This window comes from Plectropomus leopardus, chromosome 21 (genome assembly GCF_008729295.1).
Source record: "Plectropomus leopardus isolate mb chromosome 21, YSFRI_Pleo_2.0, whole genome shotgun sequence".
Classification (NCBI taxonomy): domain Eukaryota; kingdom Metazoa; phylum Chordata; class Actinopteri; order Perciformes; family Serranidae; genus Plectropomus; species Plectropomus leopardus.
In genome coordinates this window covers 4,705,224-4,723,304 of record NC_056483.1, presented here as the reverse complement: position 1 = coordinate 4,723,304, position 18,081 = coordinate 4,705,224, and the positions used below count along the sequence as shown (strand labels likewise).

The following is an 18,081-nucleotide window of genomic DNA, read 5'->3' as shown; positions in this document are numbered from 1 at the left end:
ATTGATTATCACCTTTACGATGATGATGGAACAAAACATGTGATATGGTATTTTCGCATATCCCATAAATGTCCAATTGGGGGGCGTGATTGCAAAGCCTTTTGCTTTTTGAGCCACTAATTTATCATGTCTGGCCAAGGACGTACATGTAAATAAAATGAAAACAGATGCAGTAATCTCTTATGCAAGTGTTTATAGCTCTGTTTTTCTATAAATCAAAACCACAATTATGTGACTCCTATCCTATCAATCAAGAAATTGCTTGGCCTTATGACTATACTGAGGAGTGTTGACAATAGACATTTTGTATTGTGAATAATGTAGCATTGGTATTTTTAATGACCATTGCTGTAGTTGAAATTGTGATACAAATGAATTGGTGCATTTGATACATGACATGTTGTCATTGCAACATTACTATAAATATTGTTTTATTTTTTGCTTCTCCATGACACAATAAAGCAAGCTGCCAATTTCTCTATGCACCTGATAAGGTTGTTTATTAACAAATATTATTTCATGCACATTACATCATTGCAATTTTATTAAGCTGACAAGAGTGTCGGGAGCAATTTCTTTTGTATGTTTACACTTCCCCAAAACAGCAATGCTTCAAAATAAAAAGAAATACTGTATGTACAGCTTCAAAAATCAATTTGAAAGTCAAGACATTTTCACTATTTTAACACTTTAACCAACATTACACTGAACCATCAAATGACAAGACAAACAACCAAAAATAATAATAGTGATGTATGACATCCAAACAGTGCTATGTATTTTTAGATAAATACAAAAACTGTAACACAGCTGTGCCAAGATGGTGTTGGAAAAATAGCTATAGCTTATACTTACTTACTATAAGAGATTATTAAAGGGTTGTATTTACAAACCTACTGCAAAGAATTTTAACCAATCTATCAGCTATGAGAACAAAACTACAACAGTGAAACACTGCAGTCCTTCTACAAAAATGAAATCAATTCCAAACATTTTACAGCATTCACAAAACCCTTTCTAACTAATCATTGTCTGATGTAGTAAAATTATCCATTATTCATTACAATGGCTGCCAAAGTGGCCACAGTACTGTTGGCATCCAGTATTTTAACCAAAGGTACATTCATGCCTGTCTCTTGGAAAATTTTGTTCTGCAGAGTCATGGCCAGCATCGAGTCAATACCAAGTGCACACAAAGCTGAGTCATCATTCAGCTCATCTACACTGACATTACTGATGTCACTGACAATTTTTCTCACACTTTCATGTGTGGAAGACAAATGCTGAACCCTGGGTTCATGTCGATCACCTTTTAGCTCCATTTCCACTAAAGTTGACAGCCGCTCTCTGAGGGATGCATTTTGTGAAAGTACATGAATGTTAAGATTTGTGAAGTTGAACTTGCATATGACTTGTTGTGGTCTATTCATGATAAGGCACTTTTTAAGTGCTTCATGAATGTCACACACATCCATTACCATCATGCCCTTTGCCTCCAGAAACTTCTGGAAATGGTCTTTGTTCAACAACAGGCCAAGGTTCAAAGGACCCCAGTTAATGGACTGTCCAGCAAGTCCAAGTTTTCTGCGATAATGACAGAATGTGTCCAGGAAAGAATTGGCTGCTGCATAGTTACATTGTGAGGCATTGCCAATGAATGAAGAGATGGAGGAGTAGCACACAAAGTAATCCAGTTTGTTGTGAAGCGTCGCATAGTGAAGGTTTAGAGCCCCGCTCACTTTGGGCTGCAACACCTTTCGAAAAAGGGACTCATCAAGATTTTTAATCAACGCGTCATGTAACACTGCAGCGCTGTGAAACACTCCTTTGATTGGACAATCGGAGAGTCTTTGTTCAATCTTTGAGATTGCGTTCAAGACTTGCATTGACACAGAGACATCACATCGGACATTCATGATTGTCACCCCATATCTTCTCTGGAGGAGTTCCATTTCAAACTGTATTTTATCAGTCAGAGTACTTCTGGACAGTGTGGCAATACAACCTCCACCATTATGGGCTATGAACTTCACCGTCTCAAGTCCCAAACCAGATAGCCCTCCAGTTACAATATAAACACAGCTTTGTTTAAAGAGTTGTCCAGGCCTTGTCAGCAAAGGGATATCAGACACTGGACAATGGGATTCTCTGTGGCCAAGAACAACTTGCTGCACCGTCTTTGTTATGAAGTAGGACTCAGCATCTGCATCAGTCTGAGGCTCTGTTGTGCTTAACAACTGTAAAGTCTCCCTTTTCAAAGGAAGTGACTCTGTGTCAAGGCCTAGTGACATTAGCCAGTTAGAGATATTCCTGTTTTGTGCTTGCAGATTGGCTTTCTGAAGAACATTATACACATCAAGGTTATGCACATGGATGCGTTCACCCCTCAGTGCAAACATGTTTTCTGTGAGTGAGGTAGACATGTGATTGCTACGGACAAAAATAACATGTCTTTCAAGACCACCGCTGTCATGCATTCCCTGCCAAGATTGATCAAATGGGGGAAGAAAAACAAATGCATGACTCTGATCAAAATGCAGAAATTCTCCTTTGACATGTGGCAGAGAGGAAACACTCCAGCCTGACCTGTTTGCTGTCAGAGCCAAAACTTTCATCAGAGCAAAGGCTGAGCTGGAGGAGATGATGGTTAGCTTTCTGTGCTGCTGTTTTACTACAGACAGCATTCTCTCCAGGATCTCCCATGCCAATATGAAGTAAGACACACAGGGAGTCTCTTTCAGAAATGGGAATCTCTTTGTGCTGTAGCACGCAGCTTCGGGAATTATAATCTCTGCAGTGGCAGAAACTGGAAAGCATGAGGCAATGTGATCTCCGACTCTTAGAGGACAAACATCTTTCCCAACAGCTGTGACAATGCCACTAAAATCTAAAGCGAGAAGTTTGTGATTCTGTGACGTATGCTTGTTCCAATACATTGTCTTGCCAAAGTTCAATTGTGAAGTGGTGACGGGAAAGTAATCAGATGAATGAGCACATACATTGGTTAGCTGAACCTTAACTGACTTCTCTTGTACAGGATTTGCATTTGTTCCATAGGGGATGGCAGACACGTGAGCCATTCTGTATGGATCAGTTGTCTGTAGAACAAAGTCTCTCACATTTACTGAGGATATATCACCATCACATAAAGACCCATCCCTCATGGGGGTCCGTGCTATTCTTGTGGTAGATGATTGCCCTTTGCTGATCATTACCTCTTGTTGTTTACAGGTGTTTATCACATGAACGAGCATTTGAATGTCTTCACTGGTCAACGAAGCAAGGTCAATCAGCTGAAAAGAGAGACCCGCCATCTCTGCTGCACAAGCCCTTGTCATACCAGACAGCACAAAACCAGGACTGACATGGTCCACAATGGTTTCTGTTGATCTGTAAGTTATGACGCGGAGAGTGCAACAGCGTTTGCTCTCTTTCAAGGCTAAAACAATCTGGCGAAAAATCTCGCAGCAAGCCACCAAGCTATCCAGTATCTTCTCAGGTGACAAGTGACTAAGGTCATCTACACCCCAGATGAAGAGAACACTTTCCAAATCCACATTACTGTTGAGTAAGCCAAGCACTAAATCCCGAACTTGGTCGGCCATCCAGTGCTCTTTGCGCTCCACAACTGCTGACTCAGGGTGTAAATATGGCAAAAGTCCTTTAGCAATGCCAAGTTTGTCTTCAAAAACTATTGCTTTTATTTTGCGATTTTGCAAGTCCCCCTTGTCAGAAATGGCAGTTATTTCATTGTGGAAGAACCATGACTGAAGAACACTTGAGCAATTTCCCAAAAATGAGATCCTTACCCCCTTGAGTTCCACCAGAACATGGCCCTCTGTGGTGGAAAAGCTTCCACATACATCAAGGAAGTCTGGAGTCTCCTTAGTGGCTCGTACATACATGACCATTTCCTCTTGCAATGGCCCCGATATGGCTACACTAGAAATAGCTGAGGGGAATCCCTGCTTGGCTGTCAGCTGCCTGATAGCTACCACAGCAGTCATTTGCAAGAAACAGTCCAACAGCACAGGGTGAATGAAGTAGTCATGAAGGTGATATAGAAGTTCACTGGGGACTTTAATTAGTGCCACAGCTTCCTTGAATTCATCTCCAAAATGCACATCATCAAGCTGTTTAAAGACGGAGCCATATTCAAATCCTGTTTGAGAAAGAATTGAATAAATTTCTCTTTTCTTCATTACCAATTTGCACCTTTGAAAAATCTTGTCAACACAAATGGTCGGTTCCTCTAAAAGTGGTTGGCCATCTGTGCACTTGTACGTGCCTGAGGTATGTGTTGCGACAGAGGACTGTATTTTAAATGAACCCTCATTCTCTGCATGTTCCAGCATCACTTTTAACTGATGACAGTTTAAGCTCAGTGTAAGCAGACTTTCTAATCTTACACTGAGCTGAAGCAGAGAAACAGGTTTCTTTGGCCTCAAACTTGTCATTACTGCAGCATAAGCTAGTTCGACACAGAAAGCACCTGGCACAATGGGAACTCCATTGTTTTGATGCTCCCAAAGATATGGTGCGTTCTCTAAAGAGAGGTTGCACATGTATTCTCTGCTATCCTGCTTTATCTGGGATATGAGCGGATGGGGAGAAAAACCTGATGTGTCATTACCTCTTCTCATAGCCTCAAAATTCAATTCTTTTTTTGTGATGTCAAACTGATAGACTGGAAAAGCTGTGGGCAGTGTCTCACAACCCCTGTAGATCTGATGCCAGTCCACATTGATGCCCAGTTCAAATAGTTTTGCCACAGTGGACAAGATTGTGTTGTAATCTTTCTGTGGCTGGACAGAGGGAAGAACTGTGATGTTATTTCCCAAAGTCTCATGTATGTTCCTCTGGAGAGCCCTCGGTCCAATCTCCACAAAGACCACATTTGTCTTTGACTTCTTGTCTTTCATGACAGCACGCAGTGTTTGTTCAAATAGGACAGGCTCTCGGATGTTTCTTGCCCAGTACTTGCCTGTTTGAAAGTCACCATCTGAATAACTGTCCCCAGACACTGTGGAAAAAAGCTTGCACTCCATGTTATTGGCATCAAAGGGAGTCATACTTTTCTCAATGTCATCTAGTATAGGATCCATCATATGGCTATGGTATGCTGCTGGCACATGTAATTCATGGAGGAAAAGATTGTTCTCTGTAAGCTCAATCTTCAGCCTCTGATGGAGGATGTCTATAGCATCTGCATCCCCTGACAGAGTGCAAGACTGGGGGCTGTTGAACGCCGCAATACAAATTTTCCCAGAAAACTCTGGAAGGATTTTCAACACCTTTTCTACAGTCACATTGCCAACAACAAGCATTTTCCCCCCTGTGGCTTTACTCTGAAGAGTACTGCGGTGGTACAACACTTTAACAGCATCCTCGAGAGACAAGAGACCAGAACAGTGAGTGGCAGCAACCTCGCCAACAGAGTGCCCAAGCACAGCATCAGGTTTGACACCCCAGTGCTTGAGAAGAACAGCAATGGCAACCTGGATTGCAAAGATAAGAGGCTGGACAAAATGTGGCTTGCTGAAATCATCATTATCATAGTCACCAGTAATCCACTGACTGATGCTGAGGCTTTTATGACTCTGAAAGAGATTCTCAACTTCTCTGATCTTATCTCTGAAAACAGGGGCCTCTCTCAGCAGCTGCTTGCACATTCCCTTGTAGGCAACTCCATTTCCACAAAACACAAACACCACCTGGATATCAGACCTTATTGACTCAACCTTTGTTTTCAATGCAGATGTCAGCTGATGTTCTAAATCTGAGAGGGAAGATGTTAGAAAGGCTTTCCTATATTTGTGCCTAGAATGACTCCTCATGCATGCTGAGGTGTATGATAGTGCCTGTAAATCAGCTGTTTGTTTGGCACAAAGCTTCTGCTGGGTGTCACTGATAGACAGGATAAGTGATTTCTCAGAAGCTGCAGATATTACGAAGAGTTTTGGACAGTTTTTTGGGATCTTAGTGGGATCTGCGGTCTGTTTGTATTCTCTTACAATCGCATGTGCATTTGTACCTCCAAATCCAAAGCTGTTGATTCCAGCTACCCTTCCTATTGACCCATTTGTTACCCATCTTTCAGTTTTAACCGGAATACTTATCCTCAGAGCTTTTGTGTCTACACTGGCACTTCCTTCTGAGTAGAAAACAGAGGGAACAATGGTTGCATGCTTCATCATTAAGAGTACCTTAATGAGTCCGGCCACTCCAGCTGCAGATTCTGTATGTCCGATGTTGCCCTTCACAGAGCCAACCAGTAGTGTCTCTGAACCAGGAGGTTTGGCTTTAGCGATGACATGTGAGATGCTTCGTGCCTCTGTCGGGTCTCCAACTGGGGTTCCAGACCCATGTGCCTCTATGTACTGGACATTTGCACGGTCAGACTCTGAGTAGATTCTTTGCAGCAGCTCCTGTTGTTGAGTCATAGACGGTTTGGTGATTGGAGTAACTGAGTGTCCATCTTGGTTAACCGCCGTTTTGATGACGATACCCCATATTTTGTTGAGGTCTTTTATGGCCTTTGCAAAGAAAGTCACACTTTTAGTGGACAGTCTGTACTGTGAGTAATTTATTTAAGACATGAATATCTGAATGAACGATAAACAGAGCTCTTGCTTACATTCTTTAGAGGCCTCAGCAGAACTACACCACAGCCCTCCCCTCTGCCATAGCCATCTGCTCTGCAGGAAAAAGGTTTGCTGGTCCCGTCAGGTGAGATCATCTTCGCCTTGCTGAGGGCAACAAACACTCTTGGCTCTATTATGCAGCTCACACCTCCACACAGGGCCATTTCACAGTCTCCTAGTTGAAAAAGAGCATTCATGATTGATAAAACATTTAAATTTGATACCTTGCGTGCCTTGCTTGTAGCTATGGTTTTAAAAGAGAACCACATACCTTGCTTTATAGCCTGACAGGCTAAATGTAGAGCCACCAAAGATGAAGAACATGCACTGTCAATGGCAAAAGAAGGGCCGGTGAGATTAAAGCTGAAGGATATTCTATTGGCAGCCACACTCATGGCCGTCCCAGTGCCGTTGTAGTGGGTTATTGTAGTTGGACTGTTACTTCGGAGCATCTCGTAATCCCTGTTCATTAGACCTGCAACACCAGTAGAAAAAGAAGTGTCACAATTTGTGTGTCATGACATTGTGCTTGCATATCATAGAATGATAGAAATTACCTATGTAAACTCCAGTTCTGCTTCCACTGATGGTTTCCATTGGCATTCCTGCATCTTCTAATGCCCTGTATGTACACTGCAGAAGGAGTTTCTGCTGAGGGTCCATGAAATCAGCCTCAGCTTCAGTAATGCCAAAGAATTTGTGATCAAACTCATTAAACCTGGAATATAAAAATGGTAGATCTACCATAAATCAAACATCTCGATAGGTATATTAAAAATTAAGTTTAAGGGAATACTTGACCCACAAAATGACCATTTGTATATCAATTTCTCACCCTGTGTTCATTAAATTTGTGAGGACTTTTTGATTTTTACCGCATGCCTCCACAGTGAATGAAGAATTTAAAAAACTGAGAAAATTCTTGATTGATTTAAGTCAAAGTGGTTTAATGACAGCAAGACTATATCAAAACATCCATTCCCAAACTCTCACACAAGTTCGTGCAGTACAAACCAAGTCTAATTAATACGACTTTGTCCCAGTGCTTTACTTTTTGACCAAATACCTGCAAAACTAAAGACATTCCTGTCAGCTGTATTGTGTGTTAACTGCTGATTAGCACCTGTCAAGCGTGCTAAAACGATAAACTGAGATTGTAAACAATCAAAATTATCCTGGTTAAAATTGTCATTGTGAGCTTGTATGTCACATTATGTAGCATGCTTATTACTTCTCAAACAAACAGCCTTTTCCAGTGGGGATTTGAACTGGAAGAGAAACTATATTCTCATCAAAGCCACACTCCATTAATAAAAATAGTAATTTTACCTCACTGAGCACAGGAACTGCTTGTCTACCACTGCCTCGATCAGTTAGTTATTGTTTTGTTTGGTGTTTTGACAAATAAAACAACTACCAATCAAGGCAGACCGGCATTTCCTGTCTTATGCGAGGTAAAATTAAATTGAAATTGAAACTTAGATTATACTAAATGTGTTGTGTAAGATACTGTAAACAGATGTTTGGATGTAGTATTGCTGTTGTTAAATGGGGTCACCTATGACTTCAGTTTATCAAGAATTTCATTTGGGGGGTAAAGTAATCCTTTAGTAGGCACTGCTTACCCTTCTATAAGTGCTGCTTTGGTTGTGTGTGTTTTTCCAGGTTTGCTTTGATCGGCATTGTACCAAAGAGTGGTGTCGAATCTCTCTGCTGGAATATCAACAGCACAATTCTTTCCTTCCAAAAGAATCTTCCAGAAGTTGTCCAACCCCTCACCTAAAATAAAATGGACCAGCTGACTTTAAGAGAACTGGACAAAAAATAAATAGATAAACAGTTTAAAAAACTCAAGTAAATTTAAAATAATTGTGTCATACCTCCAGGAAAATGGCATCCAATCCCAATAACAGCTATGTCATCCTCTGCATCTTCCATCTTTCCTTTGAGATGGTTTGTGTACTTGCTCTGAGGATTTGGTTGCTTTATCCATAAAGCTTAAGTGAAATTTCAGGTCTCTCCATAGTGAAGCTTAATGTTCAGTCCTGGTTGCTGTGTTTGGTCAGAACTAGACCTGCTGTTCCTCCCACTCTTTATAAACATTGTCCCAGTGAGAGGGACAAGAGGACACAACAATGCATTGCCTTGTTGCATCTCAGTTGGCTTCATCTGGAACTAAATACACTAATTGTTAGTTAAGATCATTCAAAGGCAGCAGTGAATATGTTTTGTTCTTGTTCACAGTCCTCTGAATGGCCACTTCCACTGCAACCTCTGACCACATTGTTTCTAAAAGGAAATAGTATAATTTTTTAGTTCTGCACCAAAAAATTTAAAGCTTCGTAGCTTAATTTATAACGTTGAAACTGAGAGTTTAAATCAACATTTGAATGTTGCGCTTTTTTGTTTCTGCATGCCTATTCCCCTCTTTTTTTCCCCTCATAAATCTACACTCAATATCCCATAATGACAAAGCAAAAACAGGATTTAAGAATTGTTTGATGATTTATTAGAAACAAAAAACTGAAATATCACATTGACACAAGTATCCAGACCCAGATCCAGATCTCAGGTGCCTCTCATTTCTCTTGATCATGTGTGAGGTGTTTCTCTGATTGCAGTCCACCTGTGGTGAATTCAACTGATTAGAGTCACCAGTCTATAAAAGGTATCACAGCCTACAGCTCGTGTCAGAACTCAAAACAAGCTGTGGGGTTGAAGGATTGTTCTGCAGAGCTTAGAGACAGAGTTGTGTAGAGGCACAGATCTTAAAGAAAATTCTGCTGCATTGGAGGTTTCTGAGAGCTCAGTGGCCTCCATGATTCTTAAATGCAAGAAGTTAGGAGCAACAGAGAATCTTTTTATGCATGAAAGACAAAAAAAAGCTCCTTAAGGCCTCCAAGAGTGTAAAACAGGCTGGACTTAAGCCCTACTAACATCTCTGGAGAGACCTGAAGATCTCAAGGTCTGTCTACTGATCCAACCTGCTACGAGACTGGCAGATCCAGACTCTGGCAAAATCCAGGTGTATCCAAAAAGCTTCAAACCAAGAAGAGTGGAGGTTGCAATTGCTGCCAAAGCGCTTCATAATTTCTCTTTCAGCTGAATGTGCAAATATTTGACACTATTTGCTCACACATTAAAGCTATATGAGGTGATAACAAGCCATAGTTGTACTACAGTTTCTTGTGCTGCCACCAAGTGGCCAAAATCAATGCATGCAAGCCTTAGCTTAATTTGAGTCACAGACTAAAAACATTCAAGATTTAGGATAACCTTTATTTGAGCTCCAAGAAGGCCTTTCGTCTAAAGGAACAAACAGAAGCACAAAACCAATCCTTCTACACGCTTACAGATTATGTACATTTCCCCTCATTTATCAGCTACATGTGAGCTTAGAATAGGAGGCATGAGGGCCTATCACTAATTCAAGAAGAGAACACCTTTGGGCACTTAAATAAATAAGAATAAACACAATAGTTGCAACTGGCAGACATCATTTAGAGGAAAATCTCTAACATGAACAGCAGTATCACCTGTACCTTGCTACAGCCAAATGGTACATTCTAGATTGAGGTACTTTAAGGTCCTACGGTGTTCACCGGTCTGTACAAATTTAAAATGAGACATTAACATATTTGAAATCATCAGTCTTACTTTAACAATGATTTTAGTCAAATTAATTTGCCTGAGAACCTTGGTATGATACCAAATGTGACTAATGAATGAATCTACAACAGAATTCATTTGTCTCGAGAGAAGAGGAAAACAAACCCCTCGTAAAACCTCGGACATCAAGTTTTATTTTCATTTAATTAAACTGAGTGCTTTAAAAAATCACCGTGAAACCAAAAGTCTTCTCTGCAGGAGATGCAAGACAACTGAAAATAAAAATGGGTTCAGTGTCATCTTCACATTAATGACAAATAAAATACAAGGCTTCCAAAAGGCCTGTGCACAATCACACAGCTTTATATATACATGATACAAGAGTCTAAAATATCTACTGAGGTATCTGCTGGTCCAGTTATTTGCCCTCGAGCACCATCTGGATCTCTTTGGCGTCCAGAGTTTCATGTGTCAGCAGAGCGTCTGCGAGCTTCTTGTGCTCCTTACTGTACGTCTTCAGGATGTTTTTAGCTCGTTCGTACGAGTCCTGGATGGAAGATGAAAGCGATTAAGTATTTATACATCAGTAAATTAAACAAACTAAATCTGAGAGTGCGGTGGGAAAACTCACCTTCAGTAAAGCCCTGACTTCCTGTTCAATAGCAGCTTGTGTCTCGGGGCTCTGCTTGGTCACGTCACCGTAGGTCATGACACCGAGCTGCAACAAAACACAAATTACACCCTTAGGTTGGATGAACAAAAGACCTTCTCATGCATTAGTCACCTGTGGTTAGTGATCATTAAAAGCTGTGAGATATTTTCTTTCAGGAGTCAGACAGAGATTTCTTTGTCTGAGGTGTAATTATATGTTACGTTATCGTTAGAAGACTGCAGGTTTTTATTCCAGCTTAACAATAAATCAGAGTTTTTATGTTTGTGGAAAGGATCAAAAATGTTCCCAAATCAACCACACAAACATAAACGTTACCTTGTCGCTCATGCCGAACCTGGTCACCATCATTTTTGCTATTCTGGTTGCTCCGTCAAAGTCGCTGGAGGCTCCTAAAATGCACAATAGCAGGAGGAGATTGAAACTAATGCTGCATCACAAACAACCAAAAACATAGTCAATATTAGCAGATATGCACTACAATATACAATATACAGACGTGAAACAGTTCTGAGGTCATTGCATTTGTAAACAAAAGACTTGTTAAACACCAGGAGAAATATTACAAGAAAAAAGAAATTATGCATTCAAAATCAAGACACAAATTTGTTTTAAGTCTTTGAAACTGCACAATTTTTAACTAAAGATTAAAGTATTTTTTCTATAACAGCTTTTCTGGTTGCTGATTGCACCCAAGCATAGATGAAACAAAGTCCTGTTATTCTTGTACCAGTAGTGATGTGGTCATCTCCAAAGATGAGCTCCTCTGCTACTCGACCGCCCATACTGACGTCCATCTGAGCCAGCAGCTGAGCTCTCGTCTCACTCCAGCGGTCATTCTCTGGGAGCATGGACACCTGGAGGACAGAGACGAGGACAAAACTGATAAACTTTGGATCAAAAAAGTGATACAAACGTTACTGATGAGAAATATGAGAAGCGCTCACGTGGCCAAGAGTTGGTCCTCTGGGCATGATGGTGGCCTTATTGATGGGCATTGCATCTTTGGTGTAATAGGCAACAATGGCATGGCCGGACTCGTGGTAGGCAGTTATGGTCTTATTCTGCTTGTCGATTTCAACACTCCTCCTCTCAGGGCCTGGTGAGAAAAGAACAAAAAAAAAGCTTTTAAATAGAGGTTTTCCCTCTCATCTTATCTCTGGTTGACATTCTTCCTAACTGGTGTGTGTTGTTAAGAACACATCTAAACACTGAGTATATTCACCCATGAGGATTTTGTCCTTAGCGAACTCCAGATCCGACATTGTGACCATCTCTTTCCCGTCCACGGCTGCCTTCAGGGCGGCCTGGTTCACCAGGTTCTCCAGCTCGGCCCCGGAGAAGCCCACTGTGCCTCGGGCGATAATCTCTGCTTCCACAGCTGTGAAAGAGCACGACAATAGAAAATGTTTTCTTTATAAAGGTGGTCGGTGAGACAGTGGTTTCCTTTACAGAAATGGCAAACAAAGGTAATGTCAAAGCTTTAACAAGGTTTCTATTGATAAGAAAGCTATCGTGCAGAATCTGAGACCTACCAGGGTCCACTTTGATCTTGGTGAGATACCAGTTGAGGATTTCAGTGCGTCCTTTCACATCAGGGCGAGGGACCGTCACCTGCATGTCAAACCTTCCTGGCCTCACCAGAGCGCTGAAAAGAAGAAGCAAAGTAGTTAGGGCTGTGCCAAATAGTTCAAATATTCATTCACAATTTTCACATTACGTAAGTCTTGAATCAGCATTTTAATTCTGCACACCTTTTGTGCAGATAAAGATTAGATTACACAAATATTACTACTGTTACACGATTTGTTAGATTTCAGTGATGGCTGAGCGGGTTTGATCCTTACTCATGTGATCCAAACATTTTCAATAACTCTGTTTTAAGCCCAAAAGTCAAACTTTGTTGAGAAAAGATATAATAACCTTAATTAAACATTAATTCAGTAAAGTAAGTTGATTTAATACTTAAAGAAAATGTAAAAACACTCTCATTTTATCCAAATAATCCCTTTATTGAAACTGAAGATTTTGTTTAGGAAGATGTCATAAGTTACAATGACAGACATAAAAAGCTTCTCATGAAAAGCTTTGAATGTAAACAAATGACACTTACAGCACTAAGTGTAATACTAATTAAGATTCATAGATTCTTAATTGCATCATGACTTAGCAACACACAACACATTTTATGAATGTGCTGTGAAAATGTGACATCAAAAATCACTGTATGGATTGAAGTTGTTGTCTTAGTGCAGTCAATAAACAGGTCAGGGGTCAGTTTATATTCAGAGTGTTTATTCTGTCATTAGTGTACATGAAATGGTCCCTTACACAAACTAGGACAAGGCCGCAAGGATAAAAGAGACGCTGGCATCTGTCCGAGGGTAAAGGTCAGCGTGGGACTAAAAAAATCGGAACAGTTTTGTACACATGAACTTTATCTACATGATGTGTAGACCGACCTTATTTCAGACTCAATTTCAAACTGGTAAATCAACATTAGGTTATTCTACTTAAAAGAGAAGTGAAGTCAGGGGGACGAAAAAAAAATGTAAACATACTTATCCAAAGCTTCTGCAAAGTTTGTAGCACCAACAACGATGACGCCTTCATTTGGTTTAAACCTGTAAAATATTAATGAGAAAATGAAGTGAAAGTTCTTGTCAGAAACCATTGACACTATGTCATTTTGAAAACGTCAAAAACGGAGAAGCTGACCCGTCCATTTCTGCCAGCAGCTGGTTGATGGTTTGTCTGGAATAGGGATGCATCGGAGACTCGATCCTCTTTCCGCCAACGCTGTCCAGCTCATCGATGAAGATGACACATGGAGCATTAGCTTTTGCCTCTTCTGCAAACCAAAAAAAAGAGAGATTTTAGTTTTTTGGTTAAATCTTAAGCTGGTTACTCACATTTTTCTCACAACTTACTGAAAAGGTTCCTGATTCGGCTCGCACCAACGCCCACAAACATCTCATCAAACTCGGATCCGGAGGCGTAGTAGAAAGGCACATCAGCCTCCCCAGCTATCGCCCGAGCTAACAGAGTCTTTCCTGTGCCTGGTGGACCAACAAGGAGGATTCCTGAGAGGAGATAAAAAAAACAACAATATCAAAACATATTCAAGAATTACAAAATTTGTACATTTTCCAGGATAATAAAACAAATAGAAATGAACATGTGGAGAAATGATAAAATACCTTTAGGCAGTTTTCCGCCCAGAACAGTAAACTTCTGGGGGTTCTTGAGAAACTCGACAACATCTTGCAATTCGTTCTTCGCCTCCTCCACTCCTTTGACGTGCTCAAATGTCACATTCTTCATCTGGATGGGGTCGACTGCGGAGTCGAGACCAGATGTGGTGCGGAACCTCACTGTGAAATCCCAAAACAGCAAGGTCAGTATGATAACACCAGAAAACTTTCCAGGGTCTCAAAATGACGGACAATGTAGCTGCTGGTTACAATATTTTTTTTACTGCGCAACAAATGTAAATATGAAGATGCAAATTTACGCTGTTATATATCTGAATACATTCAGCACACTGGCATGAAAATGATACATATTTGAAATCGACACTTAAGTATTACTACAGAGGAATATGCAGCAGAACAGTCAGTCAAACTCTATGTGCACCCTTCAAGAGAGACATTGTGTCTCATCAGCTAAACTTTAACCCTTCAAAAAACTTGAACACTTTTTGGGGCTCTTTTTGGGTTATTTCCTTTTGAGTTGCTCATTACCTTTGTCCCATGTTTTTTAAAAAGGAATCAAGCCTATGTGTGTGTTCAGGTTTAAAACAGTTAAGGTTATAACTTAAAAGGTCCAAATTAAAAACACATTTTTAAGCTGAAAATAAGCTCAAGAAAAACACTTAAATCTTTGTGTATAGTAACAAGCTTTGTTCTAGTTGCAGTGTGCGTGGAGGCTTGTGAGTTGCAAGCATAGGAGAGAATAAAAACTGACACAAACCAGCATCAGAAAAGGAGCCTTTACCCGAGAGAAACGGGGTTCTCGACAACCCATAAATGCCAAGAAGAAGGAGCACCAACAGGATCAACCTGGTTCTCCTCAGCGAGTCTGTCCAAACAGAGCAGAGAAAAAGATGAGTTAACCTTTCTGTCAAACACAGATCGCTCTGTGTTTAACTCTGCCTCCCTGCACATGCCTTGCGTTCTCTGAGTGAAGGCCTGAGACCTCATGAACCCCTCGGTGAAACCCGTCTTGAAAGCTTCTTGCTGGTTTTGTGGAAGGTTTTTTTGTTTCAACAGTTGGTCCAGTGATTGTGTTTCTGGTCCCTTTTCCCTCTGAAGCAAACCCTGTGAGAGAGAAAGAGGGAGAGGTGGCTGTTAGCGCTTCAAAATCAAACCCTTTTTACTTCATCTGCTCCATATTATTTTGGCATCTTAAAATAGGTCCCGCTAGTCTTTGCTGACCTTCATGAAGGCTGGTGTGTAGGCTTCAGACTCCACCGGACCATCATAACCAGACTCCACTCGTCTGGTCTTTGATCGAAGTGTCTTGAAACCTCGACTCTGGACCCATACTACATAGACACACACATGGAAAGCCAAAAAATGCCAAGCCATTCATACACACTGGATAACTTACACACAGCAGGTCGGGTATTTAAAGTCGGTTTCTTACAAGGCAAGAAGTGTAGCTCTGCGCAGGCTTCTTTTAGAGGACTGTGGTATTGTCTGTGGAATATTGGGGAGCCAAAAACTCCCAACCTTTTCTGCGAAAACCCTGTCAGACAAAAAGAGCAAATCCTTTGTTTCACTTTACATGATAAATACATTAATAAATGTGTAAAATTAGTGTTCTGTAGTAACACAGTTGCATCAGACTCGTCAGACGACAGCTTTTAATAAAGACTTTCTCAGAAAACAATGAAGCTGAGAAGCCTGCAGTGCTCACCATGCTTGTTGTGAAAGAAGCTGTCTGAAGAAACGTGACTTGACCTCCATATCGAAGGAACAGCGGGAGGTTCCTCTGGTGCTGGTAGAGGCAGTAACCTGCTGACCAGCTCATCCAGCTGACTCGCTCTGATCTCTGATAGGCCAAGATCCTTCAGATTCACACTCGGCTGAAAAATAAAAACACCAAAAGAAGGTTATTTACAATTTTTTAAGATAAACCATTTATTGTGCGATGCTTTTTCGAGCCTATAAAAATCTGCCTCTTAAACATATTGACATAGAGGATGTCGCATGAAAGAGACAGACCAAGAATACATTTCTAAACAAGTATAAAACTGGAAAAACAGCTGGATTTGTATTTTCAAAGTGTAATGCTGCTGATCGGGTTATTACTTTGTGCTTAAGAAAATTCCACTATCGAAGATCATGCATGTTTCCCCTTATTTACAACGCTGTTTTATTTTTTACAGGAAATCTTTTTTGAAAGAATAATTTAAAACATATTTGATAGCTTTCATAAATTGATTTTGTAGGAATATCTTGCTAAAAGTTAATTGTTTTTACTTCATTTTTTATTCTTTACTTTTTTTAATAGATTTTTTTCTACTCTATGTTTCAGTTCTTTACTGTTGCAGTACTTGGCCAGATTTTATTTTATTAATTCTCATATTTTAATTCCTCTCAATATGTTAACTGTATGTCTACTGTTTGCACCAAAAACCAACATAAATTCCTTAAAGGTAAAAACAACTACATGATATATCTGATTCTGATTATTTCAGACAAAAAACACCAATTTACTGCAACAGATCTATTGTTTACCATTAGCTGCCCAACATAAGTCGTGTACAGTGTGATTGGTTTTTGTTTTGCATTACCAGTGAAGTAAAGAAAAGAAATCTATGCATGTGAAGACAATTTCAGACCAAAGCCATTGGTGATTGTGTACGGTGTCCATCTCACCTCTTTCAGATATGAAGTGTGCTCTGGGATGAAGTCTTTGTGCAGCGTCTGGACTGAAGCTGTGGCTGAGCTCTTCAGAGAGTGGAGGGCATTGATGAGCTGGCTGAGGGGCACAATCATCTGCCAGATACATGAACACAGGCTGAAGAGCAGACTTTCAACACATGAGGGCATGCATAATCATGCAGTAAACACTCACACAAGTTACTGTTTTAAAAAAATGAAGTTGTGCTGTATTTTATATGAATATTCAGACAGGAGAGTGCAGCAGGGCTGTTATATCAGTGTTATTCACGCTGACCCGCAGGGCTCTCCGCCAACAGAGAGCAGTATGGGCCACATAAGTTGATTACATAACCTCAATTCTTTGAAAACTAAGTTACCATTTCATAAACATAAAGCCTGGCTCTTAATATAAATATCAGATGGGTAAAGTTATGGCTAAAATAGCGCGTGCAGAGCTAACGGGGCTTTAAAGTAGCTTACTATGACAACGTGACGTAAGCATGGGCTGATTATGAAGAGGTCTAACGTTAGCTTTTAGTGCTAATATTAGCAGAGCTAGGTTGTCATTGACCATCAAAGCAAGACATAAACTATGACAAGATAAATAGATCATATTATTGATATAACTACAGGGAAACACTGGCTTTATATGTAAAACGTATGTGATCAGAAGAGCACACATTGGCAAACGTTAGCTTAATAAAAAAATGCTATCCAGTCGGTTTACCTGCTGAGGCTGAAACGAGGTTGACAGCGAAAACATTTTTATTGCCGGATTATAATCCAAAATCAGGAGTTGGAGGGTTAACAGGTGAGGAGAGACCCTCTCTACAAGTCAAATAGACCAGTCCTCTAGGGAGCGGTGTCCTTTGTATTTTCCTTGTTACACAACTTTCAGCGGCTTAGCTAATAACAGCAAATGGATTCTCCGGCATCTGAGGTCAAATGGACTACAAAATGACGTCAGTGGAAGAACTACCGGTTGCGTCATCACAGCTTTGTGGACGATCGGCAAATTAAAATCAGAAATATTGATTAAAACGTTAAAACAGAAACCGCTTATGAAAAAAATAACCTTCTTTTTATTATGTGCCCTACATAAAAATTATCATTATCACGGAGTTTTTTTTCATTTACTTCTTTTTGTGTGTAATCCTTACTGCCTGATCAAAATTAAAATATATAAAAAAATCTTAATCATAGATAAGTGATAGTAGTAGTAATTAGTTAATTACAAGAATTTCACAGTTTGAGTACAAAATACAAA

At 40.2% G+C, this 18,081-nt stretch overlaps 2 protein-coding genes across 3 annotated transcripts; both read right to left on the bottom strand.

Annotated features, from left to right (window-relative positions):
• Positions 1–1,046: 1,046 nt before the first annotated feature.
• On the bottom strand, positions 1,047–8,582 carry pks1 (polyketide synthase 1). Its single transcript, XM_042510777.1, has 6 exons — positions 8,525–8,582; positions 8,270–8,423; positions 7,202–7,362; positions 6,916–7,119; positions 6,638–6,819; positions 1,047–6,536 (listed from the first exon to the last, which is right to left on the bottom strand). Exons 1-6 carry the CDS (start codon positions 8,580–8,582, stop codon positions 1,047–1,049), a joined length of 6,249 nt encoding a protein of 2,082 aa, XP_042366711.1.
• Positions 8,583–9,902: 1,320 nt separating this feature from the next.
• On the bottom strand, positions 9,903–17,748 carry LOC121960609 (ATP-dependent zinc metalloprotease YME1L1-like). Of its 2 annotated transcripts, none has more exons than XM_042510394.1 (18): positions 17,542–17,748; positions 16,809–16,928; positions 15,844–16,012; positions 15,571–15,672; positions 15,360–15,469; positions 15,092–15,242; positions 14,896–15,003; positions 14,124–14,297; positions 13,854–14,006; positions 13,642–13,774; positions 13,485–13,547; positions 12,459–12,571; positions 12,149–12,304; positions 11,871–12,022; positions 11,654–11,780; positions 11,242–11,315; positions 10,885–10,971; positions 9,903–10,800 (listed from the first exon to the last, which is right to left on the bottom strand). In XM_042510394.1, exons 1-18 carry the CDS (start codon positions 17,575–17,577, stop codon positions 10,672–10,674), a joined length of 2,157 nt encoding a protein of 718 aa, XP_042366328.1. In that variant the 5' UTR covers positions 17,578–17,748; the 3' UTR covers positions 9,903–10,671. The 2 variants fall into 2 exon arrangements, with proteins under 2 accessions (XP_042366328.1, XP_042366329.1); XM_042510395.1 differs by having other exon boundaries at positions 14,920–15,003.
• Between the last annotated feature and the right edge of the window lie 333 nt (positions 17,749–18,081).

What these genes read in the sequence shown, in the direction of transcription:
- pks1 (XM_042510777.1), bottom strand. Translation starts at nt 8,582, where the DNA reads ATGGAAGATGCAGAGGATGACATAGCTGTTATTGGGATTGGATGCCAT. An exon ending in TGGATGCCATTTTCCTGGAG is followed by an intron (nt 8,424 to 8,524) that starts GTATGACACAAT and finishes ATTTTATTTTAG; the next exon opens with GTGAGGGGTTGGACAACTTC. An exon ending in CTGTCAGGCTATAAAGCAAG is followed by an intron (nt 6,820 to 6,915) that starts GTATGTGGTTCT and finishes TTTTTCAACTAG; the next exon opens with GAGACTGTGAAATGGCCCTG.
- LOC121960609 (XM_042510394.1), bottom strand. Translation starts at nt 17,577, where the DNA reads ATGTTTTCGCTGTCAACCTCGTTTCAGCCTCAGCAG. An exon ending in TAAGGACAAAATCCTCATGG is followed by an intron (nt 12,023 to 12,148) that starts GTGAATATACTC and finishes TTTTCTCACCAG; the next exon opens with GCCCTGAGAGGAGGAGTGTT. An exon ending in GGTTCGGCATGAGCGACAAG is followed by an intron (nt 10,972 to 11,241) that starts GTAACGTTTATG and finishes GTTTTGTTGCAG; the next exon opens with CTCGGTGTCATGACCTACGG.